The 27071-nt window shown below is 57.8% G+C and overlaps 1 protein-coding gene across 1 annotated transcript in view; it reads left to right on the top strand.

Moving 5' to 3' along the window:
- LOC122390547 (transcription factor Sox-7-like) overlaps positions 1–23877 on the top strand; it is a 58920-nt gene extending 35043 nt beyond the window's left edge. The window contains exons 3-4 of the mRNA XM_043383611.1: positions 17691–18455; positions 22265–23877. Of these exons, the coding sequence (XP_043239546.1) occupies positions 17691–18455; positions 22265–22698 (1199 nt within the window). The 3' untranslated portion in view covers positions 22699–23877. The remainder of the gene's footprint in view (positions 1–17690; positions 18456–22264) is intronic.
- Positions 23878–27071: the final 3194 nt, after the last annotated feature.

Genomic DNA, 27071 nt, shown 5'->3' with positions numbered 1-27071 from the left:
CTGGAGGGGCCGCTGCGCCGGCGGACGGCGAGCTTCCGCCGGCGGACGGCCTGCAGCGGACCAGTTCGGGCAGCCCCCCCCCCCCTGCAGCCCCCCTGACAGAGGCCACCCCGGGCGGGCCCCGCGCGGCGACCCGCCCCGCCCCGCCATGACACCGGTACAGAGAGAGCAGAGCAGGGCAGCGCACGGCGCCGGCCGCCGCCGGCTCATTAAAAGCGGGCCATTAATCGTGCAGACTTTCCTGTCGGTGGCCGGGCTCGACTGCGTGAAGGCCAGTCCGTGCGACGTCAGTGCAATCAGCCGGCCGGTGACGTCACTGACGGCGTCAGCTGACGGCGCGCGCCTCATTGTCCCGGCCGGATGGCAGCCAGTTTCGTTATAGGGCCGGGAGCTCAGCCTCGTGCGTCGGAGTCGCAAACCGAATTTCGACACCGCATGCACGTGTAAGCGAAACGACCTTCCGATGTTACTGGAAAGCACCTGAATGTAATAACGGCGGGACCGAAAGCCGGTTGTAAATTTTAAGGGCCGTAGGATTCCACATCAGCGAAGCCTGAAATTATGCATCGGTATTTCGCCTGATTATTTTTACCAGTTGCACAGATAATGAGCAGTGCTGTTCAATCGACGAACATCGTAACTGTGTTTTCACATTGCGACCATCGCGCCGCTTTGGTATGTTTTTTTTTCAGAGGGTTAATTCGCTTTGTCCGTATAGCGGATAGGTCAGTTACTCAATGGGAAAATTATCATTTCTTCACCTCACCTGCTTATTGTTGTTTCACTTAGTGTTTTATTTAGGCTGGTCATCCATCTCAAATTTCCCATGATGTAACTGAATTAGCTCAGCTCCGTGCAGTGAGGAACTTTGTCTGTTTGTGATCCCAGCTCGTGAGCGGTGAACTCACACGGACAGGTTTGCCTAGAGCACCGTAGTAGTAGGTATAGGCCTCACGTAGCGACAGTGGCGACCTATGGTCCACCAGCCATCAGTTCACGCTGCCTACCGATTGGTCGCTGTTCCCGTGACGTCATTGGGGACGTGCACCGGTCGCGGCCGAGCGGAGGTTTTTTATCGGCGACCGACAGGGAAAATTACTCAGCATTTGCAGGAGACCGCCATAAAATCGAGCGCACGCAACGCTCGTCCCGGCCAGCTGGCCTCGTCACCAGGATTGTCCAAATTCCGCGCGCGGTGCCGTGGCCCGGGTCAGCTCCGTTTTTGCCCTCCGAGCTCCCCAGCTCTGGCAGCCGCGGCGTAAACGTTTGCAACATTGCAGAAAGAAACGACCGTTTGTGTCTCGCCGCAGCCCCATTTCGCGGCTGCTAATACCCTAATGAAAATTTACTGGTCGTGGCGGGGCCGGCCGGAAGCGGCGGATGAGGCGAAAAGTGACGGGGCCGGCCGCTAACTGAAATACCCGCTGCGGTGGCTGTGTCGGGCCGCGGCCGACACCGACACGGCTGCAGGTGTGCCGCCGCGGCGCGGAGCGGCGGCCCGTGACGCCGTGACGGCCTGTGACGGGCCCGTAACGGCCTGTGGCGACCGTGACGGCGTCTCTGCGGTCACGGCAATTAGGCCGGCCGGCGCGCAGTTTCGCCTCACGGTCCGCGCAGTGACGGAGGGGGCAGCGGGCCGCGACCGGCCGGGATCTGACCTGTGGCCGCCGCAGCAGCCATGGGGAGCCGGGCGGCAGGTTCTGGACAACTGACCTGCACTAGTGGCCATTGGCCGGGGGCACGGTACTGGGACCGGCTACCAGGCAAACGCAAATGAACCGCGAGCGAGCTCCGTCTGCAACACAAAAGGGTTGTCTTTCATATCCTTGGAAACTAGAGACACAACATAACCAGTCGTCTTCAGTGCATCCTGAGGACGCGTGCATTGTCCGACCTTCCTGCCTGAGCTGTGCGGGCGGGCGGCACGCGTGCCTGCAGCGATGGACGAGGAAGGGCCGGGGACTCTGGGTCTGTTTGCCTGCTCGGCGATATGGCCGGCGATAAGTCCGGCGACCACTAATGATGCAGTCATGTCGGCCGGCGCCCGGGGCCAGCTGCGGCCGCCGAGGTCGCCGGCGGTAAGCCCTGGGCCATGCAGCGGACCGTCGAGGCAGCCTCGGTCGTGACGCGCCGACCGGCCAGATGCGCCCGGAATCCGGCCCGGCCACGCACACGCGACAGTCTGCGGTGCGCGCGCTGATGGCCCGCGCCGGCGAGCGGGGGTCGCGGCGCGCCGGGTATGTGCGTGGACTGACGGCGCGGGGATTTGCGCTGCCGGCACGCTGCGGGGAGTCCGGGCCATTAGATCTCTGAGTGCGCGCCGGGGGCGGCGAGCCGGAGAGGATCTGCGCCGCGCGCACGAGGTCAGCCCGCTCCGTGAGTAATGCATGCCGGGAACCGGACAGGCCGATGTAGAGTTACTGTTTTCGACACTCACGGACACCCATATCCAAGGACCATCAATGCGACCAAGGCTATGCCAGCGTCGACACTGGCCTATCTCTCGGCTCGGTTGCCTGCACACTGTGTGTCTCCGGGAACGGAGGCTGAATAGGGCTCGTGTCCCGGCTGATCCCGTTACTGACAACTACCGCCCATAACGAGCACGGAAGCGGCAACCACAGAGCGCGCACAGAGCTGTGTTCGCCCCGTCGGACACCCTCCGACTCCAGTCGCGCTACTGGGAAGCCGGCCGCGCGGCTCCTCCGTTTATGCTAAGTCGACCCAGCACGCGGTGTTGGCTGCCGTCCGGCCGCCGGTGGTCCACTAGCATGCATGAGATGCGCTCCATCGGCGACATCGAATCAATCAGCGCTCGAGCGGGCGTCATTAGATGAGGGAGCGCTGGCGGCCGGACGGTGCCGACACGTGTCGGTCGCGGGGGGCCGGCGGACCGGACCGGACCGGTCGACCGTCAGCCGCCGTACGCCGGCCTCTGACGGACGGCTCCCCTCGCAGGGACACTGCTCGGCGCCATCACATACAGGTGTCACGGGCCGCGTGAACATCCTGGTGGTGCGGTGACGGAGCTGAGCTGACCTGCCGTCGGAGACGGGTGTCACGGCGCGGGGCACTGCGTCAGACACCGGCGGAGGGCCGCGGGGATCTGGCGACGGTCCCCCAGCAGGAGATGGGCGACTTCACACGGAGCTGGGCCCGACTGAGGGCACATGACTCGGGTCTTGTGCAGGGTCTGCGATGCTCCGATTACAGGCAGACCGATCCCTCGGATACGAAAACTATCACTAAGACTTAGGTCATGGAATGCAGACTATTCCGATTTTTCACGAGATGTGGCCGATGTCTGTCATGCTATCTCAATTTTCTTTCTGCAGCTCTTCACAAAATCATTAGGAACTGGCTGTTTCATAAAAATGGAGCGCGAAACTCCCTGCATGGCCACCCTACGTACCTATGCACGGGTAGACCATTTGATACAATTTCTCTGTTCAGAATAAATATAATTACGATGCTACTTACCTACTCCTGATTAAATCAGCGCTACTCGTGTACCTACAATTTATTACTCCTTATTTTATTTACTCGCATCTTATTCATCGTAAGCTTTTGACATTATCGATTTCTAAATAAAGCACATTAAGTTACGCGTTCCTCACTTTCGCTGATAACATGCAATTGCCATTCGATGTTTTGTTTTAACACATCGCCGACACTTTCCGTCCTATCGTTATAGTGCCGCCTGTGGCTGCCGTGTCGTGCTCCATTGCCGACAGACCGCCTGTCGACGCTGGTGATGACTGCTGATGATATACGGCTGTGTGCTCACAATCGGCTGTTTTGCCGCCAATCTGCTTACATATTCGATGCACTTTTACGTTCCAAGGCTGGCGCGGGTCCATTCAGGTGCGGTCCAGCCGTTCCGCCGGCCGGCCGGCGCGGCGGGCCTATCTGGTCCGCCGGCCTGCGAGGGTGTGGGGGGCGGCACGCACGGCTCCAGTGTCGCCCTGTTGTGGTCAGTCGACCCGAGTTCGATCAGCAATACCAACTGACTCGAACTATGCAGCACCTTGGACGGTGACTTCTGGGGCAGCGGTCAAGGATTGTAAACACTGAGCACATGAATGGTGCCCAAACTTTGCAAAGCTATGCATGCACAGTAGCTACTTTTGCGAAATTGGGCTTAACGAATCAGCCGAAGCGGAGCTATAAGCCGAAACTGAATGCATTGTCGTCGCCGTGTTGTTTTGACAAACATTTCACTCCGTCCACCGAATCAATGGGGACAAGCCTCATTCCAAGGAGTATTGTTGCTAGCGAGGCCAGGGCACCAACCGCACCGGCTGCCCGGTTCAAATGCTGACTAAGCCGGGTCCTTTTCGAAAGTCGGTCACTATGAAGCGGCGCGAGGCTGTGAAACATCTCACTCTTATCGCCGCCGAGTGAGGGGCACGAACGGCTCTCCGGGCCGCGATAGCCCAGTGAAGCATTAGCACGTTTATCGTGGGTAAAGTGATGTTATTTGTTTTTATGGCGCGTTTTTGTGCGCTTTTCTCGCGCTCTCGGTCACACCGCCGCCTCGGGTCGGGAGTAATTCACGTGACCCGCCCCTCCCCGGTGACCTGAGCGCGGCCGGTCGGCCGAGGTGCCGGCGCCGTCCGCAGCCATTTGTCGGCCGGCGCGTGACGAGGGCGTCGGACGCGGCAGGGCCGTCCGACGGCCGGCGGTGTACTAACGGAGCTGTCTGTACCACGCCGTGGGACGGGGAGGGGGCATATACCGTCCAGTCCAGTCACATCGCCCCGGGAGATGGCTCGGCAATTTGTGTGTGAAACGATAGAGAGGTAGTCATTGAGACATCATTCGACAACCCCACTCGCGGATTAGCGAGACTGGTGGAAGCCTGGGTCCTGGGAGACATTGGAAAAGCCACCAGAAATGCATCAGGCGTCACTAACTGATGGATGGACTTTGCATGGGCCCCGACACTGCATCACCCAAACATTGATTCAAGGTTTTCATCTGTCGCAGGGCGGGTATGAGAATGAACCATTGACCTCAGTGACGGGGGCCGACGAAGTGAAAGGCGAGGTCTGGTAACCCGATTAGGGCCGCTCCGTTTTTACTCCTAATGCAACGCCTTTACCTTAAATAAATGATGTTAATCAGCCGTTAGGAATATGCAACGACACCTGCGCTTCAGATGAGTTGATAACAGTCTTTTGGCGTCCTGGGCACCTTCCTGCACTGGTCACAGGAACTGAATACTGGATCATGACTAATTGAGACCTGATAAGCCGGCTCAATTAGCGTGCTGTACTCATTCGTTAGCGTCCGCGCCCGTACTGAAAACACCGGAATAGCGCGCTTTTTCGGTCCATGCATTTTTACACAGACGCTGCATGTCATGCAATCAATTGTGTTTACCTCAAAACCATGACTAACCAGCGACAGGTCTCATGCAAAGTCGCCGAAAACACCGATTCCCCGGCTCTCCAGATGACTGCAGCCGCCACCGGGCTAATAAACCCGCTTTATTACAACCGAGAACGTGTCTTTTACTCATCGCGGCGCCCGGTTTGGTCTCGGGGAGCGGACAGCAGGAAAACCGGGGCCGGCGGGGAGCGCTTTTCCGGCTCGGAGTGCGGTCGGACGGACGCCGGCCGTCCCTCGGCGGGGAACTGGCGGTGACCGCTGGTCTCGGCACCCTCCGACCGGGCCGGGTCGCCTCCCCGGTGACCCGGCCTGACCCGCGGCTCTCTGCGCCGGCCGGGACCGGGCGGCGGGGGCGGACCCACCCGGCCGCCGAGGTCACCCGAGAGCGGCCTTTTTGTGACCACTTTTTGCCGGCGCTCCGTAATTAAGACATTGCACGGATCAGCTGGAGGTATATCTGATGGTACCCACTCGGGAATTAGGCCCTGTTTATGGCGATGCCCGTAAATAGTGCCATCACGAGCGGGGATGCGTGCGACTGGGCCGCGTCTGCCGGACGCCGGCTGGGAACCCGTCTGAGAACCGGCACAATGTCACACGCCGCCGGATTCGATCGAGCTCACCAGAGCTGCCCGAGTACCCACCGGAACTAAAACTGCCGCAACATGTTCGAACCTTTTACTTCTTGCAACATCAGCTGGGAAGTCACCAAACGCCTTCCCTGCAAGACTGTGAAAGGCAAAGGAGGTTTTCAATCGCGCTAGCCATATCACTACAAGCTGTTCCGTCCAAAACGAGCGTCCAGGCTCGGTCGGCTCTGGCCCGGTGTCCGCCAGTTCGGTTAGTCGAGACGAGTGTTTAGTGCCGAATCTGTCGTGTCCAACCACTATCGACTCAAACCGACTGTCAAGATGACATTGATAGGCTCTCTACCAGGCATTACAAGTACGTATTACAAGTTAATTCCCTCTCCGCAGCCGTTTTTACGCTACGCCGCCTGTAAGTTGTAAGATCTGCAGCCGATTTTTAGCGAGGCGTTTATTATGCATTCGCCTGCGGCAATGTCGGTTTTGCGGTGCACCGGCGGCGTTTTCGACGTCGTTATGTTGGTGAACTCGCCAATCAGACTCGCTGTGCAGCCAGTAGCTGTGGAGTTCAGGCTTCCAGACCCGGTGACCCGCATTGAACCCGACTGATGTCCCTTCAGCGGCACACATACCGCAGCATTGCCCTCCCGCAGAAGTGCCTCGGGTGGCGGGGCACACGGAGATTAGATGCGATCGGCCGACAAAAAGCAGCCACCGCGACCGATACTGAGCGACGTTTGTTGACGTTTCTGCACGAAGAGACGAGGAAGCCGGCCGGCCGTTTTTGCGCGTGTTTATAAATTCGGGAAGTCGCCGTCGTGACAGTTGTCTGCGCGCGCTGCGCGCCGGTAGCCGGCGAGCCTGTCGGCAGACGCCGGCGGCCACCGATCAGATCGCAAACGGCATCGAACGGGCCGGTGAGAACCGGCGACTTGTCGGGGAGAGGTATGCGTAGGGCACCGATCCACCGGGCTGCCGCCGCGGGCCGACAGCCTCCGCCTCAGTCACCCACGGTTCAGATGTCGTCGACTGACGCGGCAGTTAGGACGACTGGATAGGGAGCTGGTCCCGATCGGTGGTTTGTGGTTTGCGTAGTAGCTATACGGTGCTCCCGTATCGACTTACTGGTCTCAGTATATCTGGCCAGACTATACTGAATCGGCTTCCGACGGTCGCCCAGGCCTAGGTCCTGCACTGCCGTGGCGCCCGGCCGTGGTGTCTGCCGATCCCCGCCGGGACGCCCCATCAGGATCAGACTGGGCCTCGCCCGCGGCCCACACGGACGGCCGTCGGCTCGTGATGATTTGTAACGGTGTCGCCGCAGATGACAGACTGATCCAATGTCGGCTGCATGCCCCGAGCATTCCAAATCTAGATCTCGGCTGAACGAACTCAAAGAAGTGATGCAGGCATTTTTTGTGCCGAATATTGCAATATTTCGGCTGATTTTGGCCGTTTTTACGGTTCCTGCTCTCGCGTCTGCGCGGTGCCGGCGGGCGCAGAGATGTCTCTCCGCTGCGGCTGACAACACGACGCAGCTTATAAATGACGAGCCGTCCGGCTGAGGATGACGAATCGGCCGGCCGGGGACGGCCGCGCGCTGAAAAACCGGACAGTATCGGAGGCGCACATCGCGCGCCGGCCCCCGCCGCCCGTGGGAAGAGCTGTTTTTGTTTTGCCGCCGGTGTCCGTCCGATTAGGTCGGGCGGTGGAGGAGGTGGCGGCGGGGCCGCACAGTGTCGTGACAGCGCGTATCAGTCGGGCTCGGCGCGGGGTCGGACGGACCCTGCTCGGCCGGGATGCCCGATCAGCATGTGCTGCATGCTACAGACTTGAAACCCGATACCCTAACATTTCTCGTAGCAGCTTTCGCAGATTTATGCGACATACAGGCGAGGGCCTTTTCCTCGATTCATCAAGGGGCTGGGCGGCGGCGGCGGTGATCGGTCCCAAGGGTGGACACTGGACACTTTCCACAGGACCCGAGTGTCCCGAGGGTGGACACTGAGCACTATCGGTCCAGAGTGGCCCGTGGGCCGACACTCTCCATAGGTCCCGAGGACGGATACGTACCCTATCCGGGCAGCCATAACCGCCGCAGACCAATGTCAATTATGTCATCTGCATGCTTCGAATCAACCACAAAGATAAGCCCAATCTTCTAGTGGGTTCAGCGGTTTGATGAAATGCACTGAAATCGATGAAAAATTAACTTTAAATGAAAGATGATTGGAGTAATTAGGCTTAAAATAATCCCATCAGTTTTTCCAGCACGTTCGATGGTTTTAGTCGTGCAGAGACCGGTAGCAATTTGTAATCGCTGGTCGGCAGTGTTGATCTCTTAATTAAGGGAGATTACCAGGAGCAAAAATGGATCTGCGGGTAAACGAAAATAGCATCCTGCATCTGGTATTGAGCCGTCCATGTGAAATGTTGCAGAGTGACGGAGGACCGGCATTCACTGCTCGTACGAGCCCGTGTGACCGACGCTAGGTGGCAGGTTTTGCGGGCCGCAGACAGGATGTAGGGAGCTAGCTCCGTATCCAGAGTGCGGGCAGCGTTTTCAGAACCCCCTCCGCGGGTACCCCTCTATCTGCGCGCCGCTCACGACTGGGTACCGGTGGCGCCGGCCTCTGAGAGCTGAGCGCGCCGCACGGCCCGCGGGCCGCCGCTGTCGCCGCGGACCGGTCCCGGAGACTCGGAGGCGCCGCCGACCCCCGCCGGCCGCCGAACAAGACGTCATGTCAGCGCCGGCCGCTCCCGGCATACCGGCCATCATATTTGGCCGAGCCGAGTCCGAGTGCCGGGCCGTGCGGCGCCGCCGCCGCCGGAGTTCCCCCGGCCGCCGGCGCCGCTGAGAGGGGGGGGGGGGCTCTCCGCTCCGACAGCTCCCAGCTGCCGCTGCAGTGGGGGGCGCTGTTCAAACAGCAGCCGCAGAGGCCGGCAGGTGGCGCCGCTCACCGGACTGACCATGACGTCACCGCAGCTCTGACACCGCGGCGGGCCGCAGAGCTCTGAGCTGGGGCCGGGGCGGGCTGCAGTTCACTGAGCTGGGTCTGCTGCAGGCAGGGACTGAGCAGGAGTAGAGGGGAAGGCGGTCTGAGACCCAGCCTCCCGGCCGGCTCGTCACACAGAGTGGCGGCGCCGCGGACGGACTGACGCGCCGGACGCCCGAACTGTTCCCACCGTGTCGCCCCGCCTCCATTTGCGGCCCGCTGAATGTTTGAATTCGAAATGTGCATACGCTTTACAGTGGCGTGGACACCGGACAGCCACACATGCGGGGCTGGGCGCGTATCGTTTGTAGGCAGCTGCAGCGCTTGCAGAGATGATTCAGCTTGCAGAGTTGGGACTGGGGCTTTATGCTAGTGAAGTGTGGGACGTGTTGGTGTTTTGTAGAACATATCACTCTGGAATATTGAATGACAACCAGTGTGTATCGGAGAAAAATGCGCCGCATTCTACCGACCGTCCAACAACGTGCGGCTCCGAGAGGATAGGAGTGGACCGATCGGCTGTGAGATGTCAGCGCGGTCTCTGCCACTGGTACCTAAACGGGGGACCGTTCACTGAGCTGGAACGACAGCCGACGCCGCGAACAACTTGTATCTAGATCTTCCTCAGCTACGTCGCTACTTTGCTCCCACGTCCTCAGAAACTCCGTTTTGGCATAGAAAGATAACACCGTTAGATTCCTTTGGAAACTGCAATGGAGCACAGGAGAGTAGCACTGAGAACAGCCGATTGCGCTGGTTTCACCTGACTGTCGATTTTATAAGGCAATACCTACTCGACGAAATGGTGACCAGATCAAAGATGGGTGAGTGAGCTGATACTTGTGGCAGATGTGGACTCTCGGGAAGCGCCGCCACCAGCCGGCGAGGTGTGCGCCCCCGTCGGGCCCTATCGCTGCCGCTGGGACGCACGCAGATCATGTGCATCTGGACATATCGGCGGCGGCGGCGGACAGGGCGGCCGGCGCCGCGCTGCATCCGTGATGAGACCACCCGGCGGTGCCGTCGGCGGGCCGGACGGCGACGATCGGTCAGCGGCGTCACCGGCCGCCACCGCGGCCCCGCGCGGCGCCCGCAAAAACGCCGTCCCACTCCCCCGGCCCGCACCGTCCGCCGGCTCTCAACAACTCGAGGAGGCGCGCTCCGACCGGCGGCGTGCATCTGACGTTAGACTCTCGAAACCATGGAGGTCTGGGGGTTTCGTTTGATTTTCCTCTGAGTACTCAAAAACGTTTTTATCGTTTTAATCCAATTGGGGTTGATCCAAATTTGGTCTGTTTGGTATTCGCTCCGGCCGCGGCCCTCACGCCTCAGCGGAGGAATCCATTTCGCGCCGTCATCCCAAGTGGGCCAACTGGCCTCTGAGCTCGGCGGGAATGTGGGCGGCCGCACGGACGGCGGCGGGTGGTCTCGATCACCGGTCACCATCGCGCGCCACGCGTCTGCGCCGACTGTCGCCAGCGCGTCGTCAACGGCGCATTCCTGGAGCGGCGCGCCGGAGATGCCGACAGGCGGCGCGCGTGGATCGGTATCGGGCCATCCTCTGCCGGCGGGGGTCAGCGGCGACCGTGCCCGGTCACGGTCTGACCGAGCGGCCGCCCAGCGGGGTGCGGTGCCGGAGATGTCCCCGGCCCGGCGGACGGCCTGCGACCGGACGTCGCTGCGGGAACTCGGCCTGTCGACCGTCCCGCGGCCGGGAAACCGCACCAACCCGCTCCCGATGTAACGAGGAGGATCAAGGACGAAACGGAGCATACCCCTACCGCAGACCCCTGTCAACCGATTTGTTCGGTCTGGGTATCTCTGCAAGGATAGTTCAGAGACTAACGAGCTTATCGTAGTAATTCTATGACATATGATGTGAAGAATTTGTCAGCGTGCCATCAGGCGTGCAGCTACATTTGTCACCAGGTGTAGCAGATCTGTAATGGTTTTGAGTCATTGGTTCCCAGTTGTTAAATGACATTTTATACGGTCCTAACGCAGTCACCGTAGTTATGATGTCTAGAGCTGTGAATGTTTGCAAGTTACGTCTTATCAAGCCCACATACCAGAAACGTTTAATTGCAGGTAGGCCCTGTTCTAGTTGATTAACTCCATTCAGCAGAAAATAAACGTACAAATGTAGGTAACAAGGGCGCCAATAGAAATGTCAAAACTATATACCTATAGGTATGATGATCCAGTTTCATAATTGTTCTAAAGCATTCGCTGGCCACCCTTTCAGAGGGATCATTTCTCTTGCTGAGCCATTGTCTTCTGCTCTCCATCTCATGGTCGCCATGTCCTCTCTCTCTCTCTCTCTCTCTCTCTCTCTCTCTCTCTCTCTCTCTCTCTCTCTCTCTCTCTCTCTCTCTCTCTCTCTCTCGCTCTCTCCCTCCCCCTCCCCCGCGGCTCTCTCGCGGTCTCGGTGTCGGGCCCTCCGAGTGCAGACAGGCGCGCACACGGGCCGGACGGCCGAGCTGACACGTGAGGAATAGGGTGTCTCGAAAGTGGGGTCAAAAAAATTAATTCACTTCCTATAGCAAAAACCACTTGCATCTAGCCTTATTATGTCATGAAATGATGATTAAAAAATTTTCATTTAATGTTAAGAACCAGCGCACCTCGTCTATCGTAACCCTTTCCTGACAATTTCAGGCGTTGCAGTCTCCATATGGTTTCTTCGGTGTTATTTTCACGTAAACCGTATAAATGCGTTCTCGCTTCAGCTTGCGATCTTTCAACAAATCAATACATTTGGTGCATAAACATTTGCTAAAACATTTTCCTAGCGCAACATATCCAAAAATTGCTACCTGAGTGATACTCATCCTGCTGACAGTAGGTTATGCTAAAAGCTAATATCCATGTCACTGACTAGGTAAAATGCAGTAAGAATGCCAACACACATGATATACGGCGTTTTCTACGTTTCTGTCTTGCTCTTGAGCGCACTCCATTCCTTTTTTTTGTCCGGATAAGTGGGAGGTCGAGCCTTGACTTTGCACGGCTGACATTGATATCGGCCGTCATGACCGACACGCTTCTGCGACACTCTTATGCGCTAGCAGCATTCCTCTGCTTCAGGAATCATCGGAGAACATCGCTTCTCCACGGAAGCTGCGTGCGAGGAAGACTAGCGGATCCATATTTGCGTTTTTTTTGGGGGGGGGGGCAACTCAAGCAGGAGCCAAACCTAGCGTACCACCAAATCCTATTTTCTCATCGGATTTAGGCCACTTATTTTACGTCACAGCCCTGACACGATGAACATTTTTTTAACTAAAAAGACAAAAATAAAGAAATGGTAACCCACCCGACCCATGCCTTTATATCACTTTGTAAACACTTCACATTACTTTTGTCGACCAGTTAACCCGCTCCGGGTCGGTGCTTGGCGCAACCTTTGCGGGCCGGGAGGTGGTAAAACACCCCCTGTTTAACTCGGCTCCTGGGCCACGCACTGATTGAACTATGTTTCATTATCGTTGGGGGGGGGGGGGGCAAACAGGTCACTTTAGGCCTTTGAGATGGCATAGCCCTAAATGCCCCCTCCCTGCAGATCCGCCAGTGTAAGAGACCATTGGAGCTGGAGGAAGGTCTGCTGGGTGGACATTCAGGACCGGGACCACGGTCTGGTTACGGGTACTTGGACCGGGCTTTGCCATGGCCTGAGAATGAATGAGGAACTTCACCACCAATGCATACATCGACAGTCGACACCGCACGAGAGTTCAATCAACACTGGCGGGCGCAGCCCCTCGAGGTGAAACTCACCAAGCCTCCAGGCGGCAGCGGGCGTCGTTCTCGTCCTCGCCAAGTGGCAAGTAGGCCCTGGTCACGAGACGGCTCACGATTGTGGCTTGGGTACTATGATTATGGTTAGAGCAGACGAAAGTTATCCCTGTGCTGCTGCCGCGGTTGGGCTCGAGGGGCTCGACTGTCAACTAGGCGTCTGTGGCGCTAGCGTGTCTGGTCCGAGTTCCGACTGAGATTATGGGACGTGGTTTGTCCAGAGTTTAGTTGCGCTGAAGCGAAGGTCGCATTACAGGCGTGACTTTAAAAAGTGTATCGACAACGTCTACACTAAATAAAGTCAATTAAATACCGACTTGAAACTACGCTTAAACTCTTCACCCACGAACTCTGCCTGAGACTTTCGTGAAAACCACCGTATTATTACTGCCACTAACACCAAGCAAAACCAATGGAGACTGCAACGCCCGAAAAGTAGGTGCAAGCTTTTGGAAATCGCGACTGCGCTTGTTGAAGACAATGGCTCATAATTTTTTAATTGCGATTTTCGAAACCAGCAGACTCGATTGCAAATGTTTTTGACTATAGGCATGTCAACTTTATTTTTCGAGACACCCTAGTGAGGAACACACACCGGACAGCCCCGGACAGCCGGACAGCCGGACAGGGGTGTCCGCCGCCCGCCCATGGGAACGGACAGACCGGACCTGCGACGACGGCAGCCAGCCAGACGAACAGATAGCAGCAAAAACCACGCCATTCCACAAAAAGGGAAAGGCTGAGAAAAAAAAACGCGAATATATTCTGTGAGGAGGTTTGTTAGTTTGTATGTAAAGTACTGTCTCCACGTGTAAATATTTTCGGTTTTTACGCGTTTTAGCAAACGAGAGTTTTGCGCTTTTTGCGCTTTTTAACGGACGCTTTTGCGAGTTTTGCGAGTTTTGCGCTTTTTACGCTTTTAGTTAGTTTGTTACAAGACTTTATGGCGAGTCGCGAGAAATGGTGCAAGAGATGAGAGCAGCAGATCCATCAGCCCATCTCCGCTACTTCTGGATGTCCGCTGCTGACTTCGATGGGCTCCTGGCCCTGATTCGTGACAATATACATACAGCATGCAGCATACGTGTATGCGTGTCGCGTGAACCCATCTCTCCGTGGGGCGACTGGCAGTGACCCTCCGATTCCTTTCAGCCGGTGGTTCAATGAAGACGGTGTCGGAGTCCTACCGGATCGGGTAGGGCCACTGTGCCGAAAATTATCATTGAGTTTTGCGTTTGTGGTCCGAGCTGGGGCCAAAGGTCATGGCGTTTCCAACCACCGCAGAGCGGCACCAGTGTGCCCGTGAATTCTGGGGTGTGTGGCAGTTCCCCAACTGCTGTGGAGCCGTCGATGGCAAACATGTTATGATTCAAAAGCCGGCGAATAGTGGCTCCATCAACTGGTGGCATAAAGGCTTCCGTAGCATTGTGTTGATTGCTGTCGTCGATGCCTTCTATCGATTTTCTATCGTTTCATCGCTTTCCACACTTTCCATTGCATCTATTTCACCGTAAAATGGTATTAATAGCAGAATGATTACCTCTTTAGCCTTCTCAAAAACCGGAAAACTTTCATTCGATCCAAATGTTTGGATAAAATCGCGCGTTTTTACAAATGAGAGTTTTGCGCTTTTTAAAAGTTTTACGAGTTTTGCATGACACAACTGACGCGTTTTACGAGTTTTGCAGTTTTTTAATTTTATGAAGCCACGCGTTTTTCGATTTTTGACAAATCTTCCGCCGTGGAGATGGCACCGTGTAATTTAATGGTACAGATCAACGCCGGATCATGAAAAACTCGCAAAACATCAAAAAAGCGTTAAAACGTCATTAAAAACGCGCAAAACATGTACCGTGGAGAACGACCTTTAGAATAAGAACATTTTTAATTGTTTTGATTGTGCCTCACTGCGGATGTTGGGATTGCAATACAGATAGATGGAGACGGCTACACCTGTTCCGTGTGGCCGGACACCCGGCCGGTGGACGGTATCCGTCTCCGATGACAGCAGTGATTAATCCCGCGCCTCGCTCACACCCGAAATCGTGAGCGCCTGTTTACCGCGGCCCACGGGGCGCAGCTGGGCGAGGTCGGAGAAGACTTCCCCGGCCCGCGTCGGCGTCCGCCCGATACAGAGATAATGGCGAGACACCTTGTTTTGTTAATCGGATAAACAGGATACAGTTGGTGTACGCTGTCAGATGAGCCCCAATTATCCAAAGTTTTTGATGTCAGACAAGATGAGAACAAACAGTCGACGGCGAATGGAAAAATAGAACGACCTGTGTGTTGACGGTCTTACTTTGCCGTTTGACTGGCATCTACTTCAGCAAAATCACAAATGTATGTCGTCGGAGGGTGGCAGTCATTTACATTTTCGTGTGTTTTCATTTATTTGTCCCCCCCCCCTGTCATCCGCTAGTCCTTTATCACATTCTTGATCGTTTTTATCCGCTTTCTTGATCTCTTTCTGTTGAAGTTCTTTGCTCCCTGTTGCGTGGATCAGATGTATAAAACGACCAGAGTAATCCTTCCCAGCTATCTGATAAGGAAAGACATCGTCACACTGGTGAGCCCCGTTTTTAATGTCAGCCGTGCGCTGTGCTCCAGAAAACATTCCTCAAGGACAGACACTCCAACCGGCTGTTAGGACATCGCGCTCTCGGAAACTGCGTCTCCGCTAATCCCTTTTGCCTGCTAGTCCATTAGACAGAAGTCTGTCCGGTGAAGTAAATACTGATTAGCATGCTGTCGCGTCCGAGGGTTCGCTGCACTACATCCGGACTGGCGGACATAGAGACACGGTGTCGCCACATGTAGACGAGTCGCGGGCCGTTTTTCTCCGGCGCCCTGCCATAGCGTGTAGGTACAGCGCCGCGTTCTCCGGGTCTCGTTTGCCCCCTCCCCCCGGCCCCCCCCCCCCCGGTGGACGGCGGCACTTCCTTGTTGTACCCGTGGCGCCGATTAGCCGCACCTGTCCTCAAATCACAACAGGTGTGGCCGCGGTATGCACCCTCGACCGTCCCGCGCTGGGAGGGGGGGAGGGAGGGGGCAGCTCTCCCATGACGGTGGCGGAGGCGTTACTCAGCGACACAGGTGGTTCAGCCGCCGCGATGAGGAGATAGGACCACTTAGCGGCGCCAATTAACCCGCCCTCGGAGGCCGCAGAGGGGCAGGATGTGACGGAGCTTCCGGTAACAGCGGTAACATCCTTACCTACCCCGCCAGCACAGAGAGATGGAAGAACTGCGCCGGGCAGCCACGGGTAGATGGAAGAACTGCTCTGGGCAGCCACGGGTAGGCAGCCAGCCCAATATTGATCATATGATAAGGATAATGATAAAAGGATGATCATTTTATAACATCCCTACATCTTACTCCTATCTTCTCATCCCATCCGTCCCCTCCTTCGCACCGGTCTCACGATGGGTGTTTTGGCGGGTGCGGTGGCTACACCGTGACTGTGCCTCACCTGTGCCGTGACCGTGTGTCTTATACCTGTGCCGTGACTGTGCCGCAGTGTGCCGGGTCGGTGGCCCGTCTCGTTAGTCGGCTACTTACCAGCGGCCGTACCGTACTGGCGCGATAACGCGACTAATTAAGAGGCCGCGCCGGCCGGAAGAGCCGCCTCTAATCGCCGCTTCCGCCGAGCCCAGGCTGATGGAGCTGTGCTGATGGGATTCTATGTGCTGATGGGACTGTGCTGATGGGATAGAAATGTGAGATGACGTCGAAGTGCGGTGGATCGAATGTAATGCGTGGTGTGTTTTAGTCTTCTTCGCTGCGTATGACCTGGATCTTTTATCTTTCGAAATGCCATGCGATAAGGGATCACTCACGTGGAAGACGTGGTAATTGGGTACCGAAGCATGATGCATAGTCCTGGGTAATACTTTATGGGCTGATGTTAAAGCATCTGCTGAAGTGTTTCGGTTGTGCTTTGGGCTGTTGTATGTGCTCAGGTCCGTAATCTGTATCACTGTCTGTATCCTGTCAGTCATTCCCACAAAGCGGCGCGTCCTGCCGCGGCCCCGTCCGGCCGGCCGGCTGCATAATGGGGTGTGACATGAGGTCATGCCAGCTATAATACGGCCCCGGCCTCTGCAGTTTTGTGGGATTTCATTTCATTTTATACGATGCTACATCACGATATCATGCCTGCGGTGTACCTCTGCACGTAATGAATTCGGTGCATGCAATTTTATTTAATGTACTAATGACGTGATAAATTGGCCGGGATGGGAAAGATTAAATAAGCAATTAGCAGCATGACACATGGGTTGCGGACGGGCCCGCCGTGACGTGACGTGATGGGCAGCGTCACGAGACGGTGACGTGGGGCGGCCGCAGCTAATTGCGCCGATTCGTTAGGGGGTGGTGACAGAGATACTGCCGGCGGCGGCCGCTCGGGGCCGGCCGCCGCCCGGTCGGACCGGCCGCTGACTCACGTTTATGGGAGCGCCGTTTCCCGGCCGGCCGCGCTTCCGCGCTGGGAGCTGCCGTTCCGGCACGAGTTATGGTTCCGGTGTGGGTTTTCACGCACCCCTGTGTGCGGCGATCTATAGACGGCTCCGGTCGTACATACGTCAGATGTCAGCGGATTGTTTGACCCGGCGGGGGGCGATCGTGACCCGCTGTCAGCCGGCGCCCGACCGCACCCCTGCCCCGTGGGTCCGCCGCTGCCCGCTACCCACCCTGTGTCTACTCACCGTGTGTTATAAATGACGTGCGCCTCAAATTCATCACGCTGCGCGTTTTAATGTAAACGGTTTTGTGCTCATGCTTACTCATGTTACCCTTCGCAGTAAGTAAGGCTTGTCAGATCGGCCTACCAATTATCCGTGCACCTATTGCTGTTCCGTGTAGTGCTGCCCCATGCTCGCTGCCCCGTCTAACCGGCTCCGTTCTGTCTCCCCAGGTAAGAAGTGGCGCGGCCTGACGCCGCACGACCGGCGGCCGTTCGTCGAGGAGGCCGAGCGGCTGCGCGTCCAGCACATGCAGAAACACCCCAACTACAAGTACCGGCCCCGGCGCCGCAAACAGGCCAAGGCGAAGGGCGGCTCGGCGGGCGGCTCCGGCGGCTCCGCGGGCACGGCGCCGTCCCGGTCGGCGGGAGCGGGCGCCGCGCGCTCCGACCGCTCCGACACAGAGCCCGCCTCGGCCGACCCGCCGCCGTCCGCCTTCTCCGTCAAACAGGAGGACGAGCTGGCGTGCGGCCCCGGCCGCTACGGCCGCGAGCCCGCCTACGGCTTCACGGGCCTCAGCACGCCAGACACGTCACCGCGCGGCAGCCCCGAGGAGCCGTACCAGACGGCCGGCTACGGGCCGGCGGCGCCCTTCGGCGGCGAGCCGGCGCCGGCCGCCGTCGGACTGCCCACGCCCGAGATGTCGCCGCTCGAGGGCGACAAGGCGGGCGCCGGCACGCCCGGCGACGACAACCCCGTGTCGCAGCTGATGAGCGTGTTCGGTCCGGGCCGCTCTGGCTACCTGAAGAACGTGGCGCAGCCGTACGGCGGCCGGCTGGGTCTGACGGCGCGCGCCACGCCGCCCGAGCCGTGCACGCCGCCGCCGCTGGTGTCGCCCCAGTACGACTACTACGGCCGGTCGGCCGACAGCCCCGCCGCCGCCGCCGCCGCCGCCGCCGCCGCCTACCAGCAGCAGGCCGCTGAGCGCGCCTACGAAGGTACGCCACCGCCGGGGACAGGTTGGGGGGGGGAGTGGTGTCACATGGTCAGGTCAGCACCGGCGTGAGGAGCTTGTGCCTGTCACCACACCTGCATTATCTCTCGCTGTATTTCAGGCTTGCTTTCATTTCCTCAGTCCCTGTCATCTGATCTTCTTTGTCATCTTATCCCGGTTTCGCCTTTCTCTTGCAGTGTTTACTTTCCTCTTTATCTTCATAATGAGCTTGCTGAAAGCTCGCTTTGCTGTCACCATGCTTCATGGCCCTGGGCCACACCTCTTTGGGCCTAAATCTGATCAACAATCAGAGGACGGGCTGGTCGGCCGCCACCCATCTGATCGCTGGCAGCCGCGCCCTTGTCGTCCATCCAGTGTAGGCTGTCGCGGGCTCTCCGTGCAGCGGTGAGCTGCAGTCTCCGGCTCCCTCTCAGACGGCCGCGGCTGTCCGTGTAGCGTGTAGCAGGTTGGCTCTCAGAGCGGGGACGGAGTCTGCGGTGGCGGCGCCCGCTCAGATCCGCCGACAGTCGCGGCGCCGCGGTCACGGTGGCCGTCAGCTCGCCGCGCCGCGCCACCGCCGGCAGCCTATGCTAATGGCCGTGCCCTGTTCCGAGAGCGGCGGCTCACCGACCGCCGCCCGATCCGTCACGGCGCCGACCGCCGACGCAGACGGATTAGAGTGACGCACCCGGCCGGAATCCGCGACACAGCCGCCGCACCACCTGACCTCGCAGAGCGGCAATCAGGGCCCGCAGGTCACGTGGTTTGCAAAGGCCACCTGCTCTGGACCACGTGACTCTTATATCTACTAGTGTCGGTGGCCATCGGACTGGAACCACGTGACAGTGTGGTCTGCAGCGGTATTAGCTGGGTGTCCTGTCACGTGTCTCTGCAAAGGGTCAGCCCTCAGCGTTTGGTAGCAGCGGTTTTAGATCCATCTGTCGGCGGCAGCCCCCCCCCCCCTCCCCGTCTCTGCCGGGCGCACCTCCGGTGGCATACCAGGGTCAGCCCACTCCGTCACCGGCCGGCCAGATCGATATCGGAGCGTGCCGGAACACTGGGAGCTCTGCGCGCCGACCGCCACCGGACCGAGAGCTCGCAGCCATCAGATTGTGCGCACGCCGCCGCCTTCTAGGAACACATTTATGCCCGACAGATGTTCAAGTATACGCGGCATTTGTATAAACCGAAACGGCGACACCCGATTTACACCTGTTTCTGTCAAAGTTCCGAAGCAGATTGATGCAGCATGGTGTTCGCTGTGGTCATCCGAATCATATAGGCTCTGCGATCGCTGATCTCCCAGTCTGCGGCCGAGTGCAGAGCGCGGTCCGCAGGCTGTGTTCCGCTGTCCCCGGCGCGCGGCGCGCGGCCCGCACTGCAGCCGCCGCGCCGGCCCGATCTGATGTATCCGGCGCGCCGCCCGGCCGACACGGCCGTCCCGCTAACGGATGGCCCAGTGCAGGTCGCCGCCCGCTCATTGGACGCGGCTAATGCGACGGCGAGACGGCGATGGCGGCCGGTCCTCGGCCGGGATGGAGGGTCCTCTGCCGGGATGGAGTCCGAGCTGGGAGGGTCAGGCGTCAGCTCTCCCGGGATGGAGGGTCCTCTGCCGGGATGGAGTCCGAGCTGGGAGGGTCCTCTGCCGGGATGGAGTCCGAGCTGGGAGGGTCCTCTGAAGGGATGGAGTCCGAGCTGGGAGGGTCACCTCTCCCGGGATGGAGGGTCCTCTGCCGGGATGGAGTCCGAGCTGGGAGGGTCAGCTCTCCCGGGATGGAGGGTCAGCTCTCCCGGGATGGAGGAGCCGGAGGGTCACTATTGGGGAAGCCGCCTGGCTGCTGGTAATTTAAGCGTCCAGCAACACGGGGAAAAGGCCATTATTTACTACAGGATAAAGACAATAGCTTATGGCATCAATCAGCATCAGGTGCGATGATTATATTAATTGATTTATTCTGCTAGGACTACACAATGCGTTATGTGAACAGCTAATTCCCAGCACCGCCTGGGTCTTTGAATGCTTAGTGAAGTGGGCCTTTCCAAGAAGACCGTTGGCTTTTCCCAGAATCGCCACTTACCATGGAGCTCGCCTAGCCGGTAATGCACAAAAGGCGTCGCAGTATCAGATACACCGCTTAAACGCCCTCCGTGTGAAAAAAGGCTGTCGTCGCCCTCCGGTAACTGGGACGGCCATCAGTGGCGGCAAAAACCCTGTTATGTCACCCGTTCGCCGCGTCCTGCTCGCCCTGTTTGTCAACGAAAAAGGTGTGAGAAGGCGAGGAAGTCCTGCCGAAGGGAATATGTATGAGCCGGCGCTCCGCTTCGGCCACAGTTGTCGATGCAAGTCCAATGAACCGATCGCGGGACAGGCGGAATACTAATGCCACCGCCGGAGATGGCTCTCCGGCGCGCGCCTGTGACCCATTCGCCCCGAGCAGTCACCTTTTTACCGAGCGTGATTTCTGGGACCTGACATTGTGCTTAGGTGAAAACGTACCCTAACGAGTAATCTTTTTAGACCAAAAGAGTTGTACCCAAAAATCGTGCCGTTGGGTTTGCTTGGGAGCTCGACAGCTCTCCTAAACATCGCCTCCAGTTTCATCGCCATGTTCTTATGCCGTGTCCTCGGACCTTTTTGGCACGCATTTGATGTCACACATGCCACCCGTGGTTCCGGACCCCGTCTCACACCCAAAGATGGTCCGATCGTCACGGAAAATGATGCGGACCGCCGTGTACACCCGCCACCCGGGTTCGGAGGAGCATTTCCGAGCACGTCATGAGCATGCCGCTGGGAATTCCGCCAGATTAAATGTCTCATCGAGTGACCGGCCACGCTCCGAGTCGCGGCTCGGCGGTACGGCGCCGCGGAGCCAGGGCCCTATATCATATAGGGCGGAGCGGGGACCGTCCCTGGGAGGCCCTATATAGGGCGGAGCGGGGACCGTCCCTGGGAGGCCCTATATAGGGCGGAGTGGGACCGTCCCTGGGAGGCTCTCGGCGGCCGAGTGCCGGGAATTTGGGGTGCGCCTGTCGCCAGTTCCGCTCGGCTCTCCGGCGGGGCCGAGTGGGCGCCGGACGGCCGTGCACGGAAATGTCGTCCTTTGACTCACCGGCGCCGTGCCAGTCTCGCCAAGGCCGAGCACTCTCGGGATGCCCCGGTACTCGGTAGCGACTCAGTAGCGACTCTGTGGCAGCCAGCCGGCGTCTCGGCGGCCGCGCCCGTCCCGAGCCGCGCTGCCGGGTGCCCGCCGACCGCCGCGCCCGGTCCGACGCCGCGCTGTCGACCCGTGGCAGTGGCTGTCGCCGCTGACGGGATCTGGTAACATTTAGCAATGTCCAGCGGCCGGCGGCAGCTCGGCAGAATGCCGGCTCGCCGCCGATCGATCACGGCGCCGCCGGCCGATCCGGCAGGCCGGCCGTCACCGGGACCAGATTGGGATCTGCCGCCGACATGGCGGGGCTTACTGTCAACACGGACGGACCACCGGCCGCGCCGCCGCTCTCGGACGCCATTTTTCCAGTGCCGACGCAGCCTCCGACGCTGCCCCCTCCCGGTGTAGCAGCTCGCTAGGTGGCCTGTGGAGAGCAGCCTGACGTTTGGACCTTGCCTGCCAAATGCTCAGATATCAGGCACCGGAGAGCTTACGTTTGCAGATGAGATAACCGCCCACGATTAGCGATTTGATGGCCAATGGCGGGCCCGTTGGTCATCTGTCATACTCAGTCGGTGTGCGAGTTCGTTGTGGAGGCCGATTGCCGGTCGGCGCTGGGCGTCCCGGGGACCTGACCCGCCTCTCCCGCCTGTTGCAGACTACATGATGGAGCAGAAGCACCAGGCGGCCTCCCAGATGGGCTACCACGGCGGTCCGCTGTCGGCGCCGCCGGCCGCCGGCTACCCGGCCATGTCGGGCGGCCAGCAGATGCCCGCCTGCGGCGTGCCCGTCCCCCAGGACGACCTGGACGTCGACCGCAACGAGTTCGACCGCTACCTGAAGGGCATGCCGGGCATGGAGCTCCACCAGCTGTACCAGCAGCGGGCCGACCGGCTGGGCCCCGCCGGCCAGGAGGCGCCGCAGTGCGCGCTGGCGGCCGCCTACGGCGCGCAGCCGGCGCCGCCCGGACGACAGTCGGAGCGCAAGTTCGAGTACGCGCCGGCGCCGATGAAGGAGGAGGGTATGGACGGCGGCAGCTCCACGCTGCTCTCCGCGCTGGCCGGATACAGAGAAATGTACTATGAAACGTGAGCCGGCGCGGCGCGAGGGAGCTGCGCGCGGCAGGTCTGACGGACACGGCTGAGGGCCGGGCAGCGGCCGGGCGGGAGTGAGATCGGAGGGCGGGCGAATGGTAATCGGTTGTGGTGGGGGCCGGGGAGGCACGAATGGACCTGGGGGGCCGCCCGGCCGCCGTTGATCTGACGGTTTGCCAATATGTGTGTGATTGTTATTTATTTTCTCCAAAGATTTATCGCGAGTCTCCGAGATCGCCTCGTGGAACGCGCCATGAGCTCGCTCTGTAAATATGTCGATACGCGTGCCGCAGTGGTCCGTAGGGGTGCAGTGGCGCCCGCGCCGTGCGCTCCGTGCGGGTGGGGTCCCTGGCGCCGTCCTCGCCACTCTGGTACGCACGCTGGTGGGCGAATGATCCGTCTTTTTATTGGCCGGAGGCGGCCGTCTGGGCTCGGGGGGGGGGGGGGGCGGGCACCGGTATCCGGTGGACCGGGCGGATAGGACGGTATCCGCGGACCGGCGTCCGGCGCGGTGTGTCGCCGCTCCGGGGGGCGCGCAGCCCCCGTGCAATCGCGGTCGCGTCTCGTGATGACCCCTTGTCGTCCGGTGATCTGACCCGATGAAGTATGGCGAACGATGGTGACAGGACCGACCGCCGTGCCGATTTCTCTCTTCCAGTGATGTATGGGGGTGCGTTTTACTCGACACTAGATTGTATGGTTTGGATATGTTTGAGAGGTTTACTGAGATGTTTTGCAAGTCATTTTTCCGCCGAAGAAAAGGGTCTGTAAATAACGGATTACCTGTTAGAAGATATACAGAAAGGCATGTTTTCACAGTGTTTTAAAGTGGTTTGAACATATAATTTATTTTATTAAAAAACATGCTTCCTTATCGCTGGAGTTTTTCATGAATTGTCTTCCAGTCAATTCGGTCAAAATATTGACAAGGGAGTGACTGTATGCATGTCGAGCGTCCGATCGAGTATGTGATTATAGGTTTTAGAAGCGAACAAGTGATCCGGATGTGTGTCTAGATCGTGACATGTTATCATTGGATGCGTTTATTTGTTGTCGTTTGTACGAGTACAATGATGCAAGCATACCATTCCTGTAAACGTTAAACATGCTACCTATGTAGAATAATGTACATGAGCACAAACATATTGCTGAAATGCCAATACAAAACACCGATTTTGAAGCTGTTTTATAGAGACTACACAATCAGGGCCGGAGAAATGACATCAGAGGTGTGTGTGTGTGGGGGGGGGGGTTAGGTTTCGAGGGGCCCTCAAGGAAAAGGGTCTCAAAGGGCCCAAAACAATGTGTCCCAAGTGTCTCAAAGGGCCCAAAACAATATTCTCTTCATTACTCATGCGTTGCTGTACATAGAAGTTTGTGCCACACGGGGCCCTTGTACGACTCGCGGGGGCCCTACTCGGGCTCGCGGAGCCGCAGTAGGGCTTACTGAGAATTTACAGATTCGCCAAGCGCCCTACAGACTGTCTAAGTGCCTTACAGCCTTTAAGTCCCAAAGACTCAACGATATAAAGCATCGCTAAAAAAGAGCGCCTCCGCTGTCAAGTCGCAGCATACCTACCTTTGGCATCCAATTTCGAGCTATCAGGCTAATCGGTGACGTCTGGGGTAAAATCAACTATCTCAAAAGTCAAATTTGGGCTTTCGAGGGACAATGTGGCGAAAATGGTCTCAGAGCAGCGTTTTGGTATGCACCATTGCGTTTGCCATGATCACTTACCTACCACAAACCAACCACGTCGAATGTTGTTTTTTCGAACGTGCAAAAGTTTATGCATGACGTCGTAGGTCAGTGACCTGAACTAGCCCGAGGTCGTGACAGGTTCAAAATGGTTGTCTTGAGACTTGAATCAAACATTTGGAAGATCAGTTCTCTACCTATATTTAATGACTTCCAGGCAATCGCAGCAAACCACCAAGGGGTCCGTCCCCCCTTACCCAGTCGGAGAAAATGTGTTGGGGCGTCATCGTTCAGCAATAAGCTGAAGCCGTCACTATGGAGCGGGATTGGAGCCAGCAGTAGTCGTAGAGCTCATCCAGCGCTCGCCGCTCGCATCCCAACGTCCGCCGCCGGTAACAAGCCAGATCCAGATCTGATACCGTGTCGCCTGTCCCCTCACAGCTCTCCTGACAGCTCTCCCGCCCTCCTGACTCCTGTGCTCCCCTCAATCATTCGCCTCCCAACAGACACCTGGGAGCAGATGGGACGTGTGCCCCCCCCCCCCCCCGGTCACCCCTCGCACCCCTCGCAGCCCGTCTCGCCCATGTCCCGCCCTGGCCCCTCCTATCCCCGTCTCCGTCCGGTGCCGTACCGGACCGACTCCGCGCGGCCGCCCGCTCGGTTCGCACATATTTCATCTGGGCGCGGACGGCCGTCGCGGCTCCTGGCAGCGCTGTCCGTCAGCGGCGCCGACGTCACGGCCGCTGTCACCCGATGATAAACGCGCCGCGGCCGCAAATCAGATCAAAATAAATGGCGCGAGCCGACGACGGGCGGAGGAGCGCGCTCAGACGCAGCTGGGCACCCGACGCAGGACGCCAGATTCGCCGATAATGCACACATCAAGGTAAGCGGGTGAGTGGTGATGAATGGTGCTGGACGGCTGTGGATAGCGGTGGACGATGTGGACGGCTGTGGATAGCGGTGGACGGTGTGGACGGCTGGTGGACGGCTGTAAATGGCGGTAGGCGGATTACTGGACATCTGTAGACGTTTGTGGACGGCGGTGGAGTTCGGTTGACGGCTATGTAGGGTGGTAGACGATGGAAGACGGTATACGGCGGTAGACTGTGGCAGATGGTACCTATCAAACGGAGATAGACCGAGATAGAGATAGGCGGTGATAAATAATGATAGACGGCGGTTGGCGGCTATGGACGGTGGCAGACGATGACAGACGGCGGTAGGCGGTAGCAGACGGTGGCGAATGGTGGCAGACGGCGGAACACAGCCGTGGACAGTGCTAGACGGTAACGGACGGCGGTGGACGGCGGTGGACGGTGGTAGGGGGTAGTAGACGGTAGTGTATGGTAGTAGACGATGGTAGACGATGGTAGACGGTGGCAGACGGTGGTGAAACGGCACTGAGCGGCGGCAGACGGCGGTGGACGTTGGTAGACGTTAGTAGTTAGACAGCAACAAATTAACCCGCGCCCCGTAGGGGGGGGGGGGCCGAAACGGCCCCCCCCCTGTCCTTTTCGGTCGATATCTCCTAAACGGCTGGAGATATGGCCACCAAACTTTCAGGACCCCTCCGGGCATCAATTTTACACATTGTGACCAAAATTTTTTCCAGAAGCTGTGATAGGTTGGCCACAAATGACGTCAGAGTGACGTCATGTTCTGTCATTTTCGACCGAAAAAAGACCTTCGCGAGAAGACCTGTCAGGCCTACAGCTTTGAAGATACAGAAAAATGATCAAGACATAAAAGGTGTAGAATTGACAGGGCTACAAAACTGTTATCTCGGATTTTTGAAATTTTTGAGTTTTAATCCCCAAAAATCAAAAAAGCATTTTTTGGATATATTAGACAAAAAATCCAAAAAGTTTTTTGAGTTTCGAAAAAAACGGTATATATGTGATAGTACCTACCGTCTTCTATCTACATACCAAATTTCAGATCGATACCTCGTTTTTTGGCCAAGTTATAGCGAAAAAACTGTTCAAAAATGATGACGTCAAATTTTCAAACTCAATTTTTGGCAATTCTAGAACTCGTAGAGCAAAACAAAGACCACCATTAGACTCCCCGTGACGAGCTGCATCGAATGGATACCCATTTTATGCAAAAATATCAACTTTGAAATTTGACCTAATTTGACCTGACCTTGACCTGACCTTCACCAAAACGTGACCTAGGCTGGCCCCAAAGGCTGCCTAACCCACATAATCGCATTTGTCATGTAAAATGGACCATAAAACATGTATCACACGACACATTCATATTGTGACCCCCGGTGACCTGACCTCGCTGTGACCTGACCTGGTATCAGTGACCTCAGATAGCAAAGTATGTGTTTGACGAACAATATACCATCGATGGTTTTCAATAAATTACCAATTTACTCGATTTCACAGCACATTTCTTGAATTGCCTGTGAACGGTGAAAATCTGACCTTTGACCTGACCTGTGACGTCATCGGTTTGACCTAGGTCATTGAAATTTGGTCACAAGGTAGTTCCCGGGTAGGGCTATCAAACGCCGTTTGAATTTTGAAAATCGGCCGGTAACTTTCCGAGATCTTAGGGGGGGCCGAAACGCCCCCCCCCCCCCCACGGGTGGTAGGGTCCGCCGGTAGCCCTACGGGGCGCGGGTTAAGGTAGACGGTGCTAGACGGCTGTGAACGATG

The sequence above is a fragment of the Amphibalanus amphitrite genome, unplaced genomic scaffold (assembly GCF_019059575.1).
Source record: "Amphibalanus amphitrite isolate SeventyFive unplaced genomic scaffold, NRLGWU_Aamphi_draft 000400F_arrow, whole genome shotgun sequence".
NCBI lineage: Eukaryota > Metazoa > Arthropoda > Thecostraca > Balanomorpha > Balanidae > Amphibalanus > Amphibalanus amphitrite.
The sequence above is the reverse complement of the archived record's forward strand: the minus strand, read 5'-3'. Positions and strand labels throughout refer to the sequence as shown.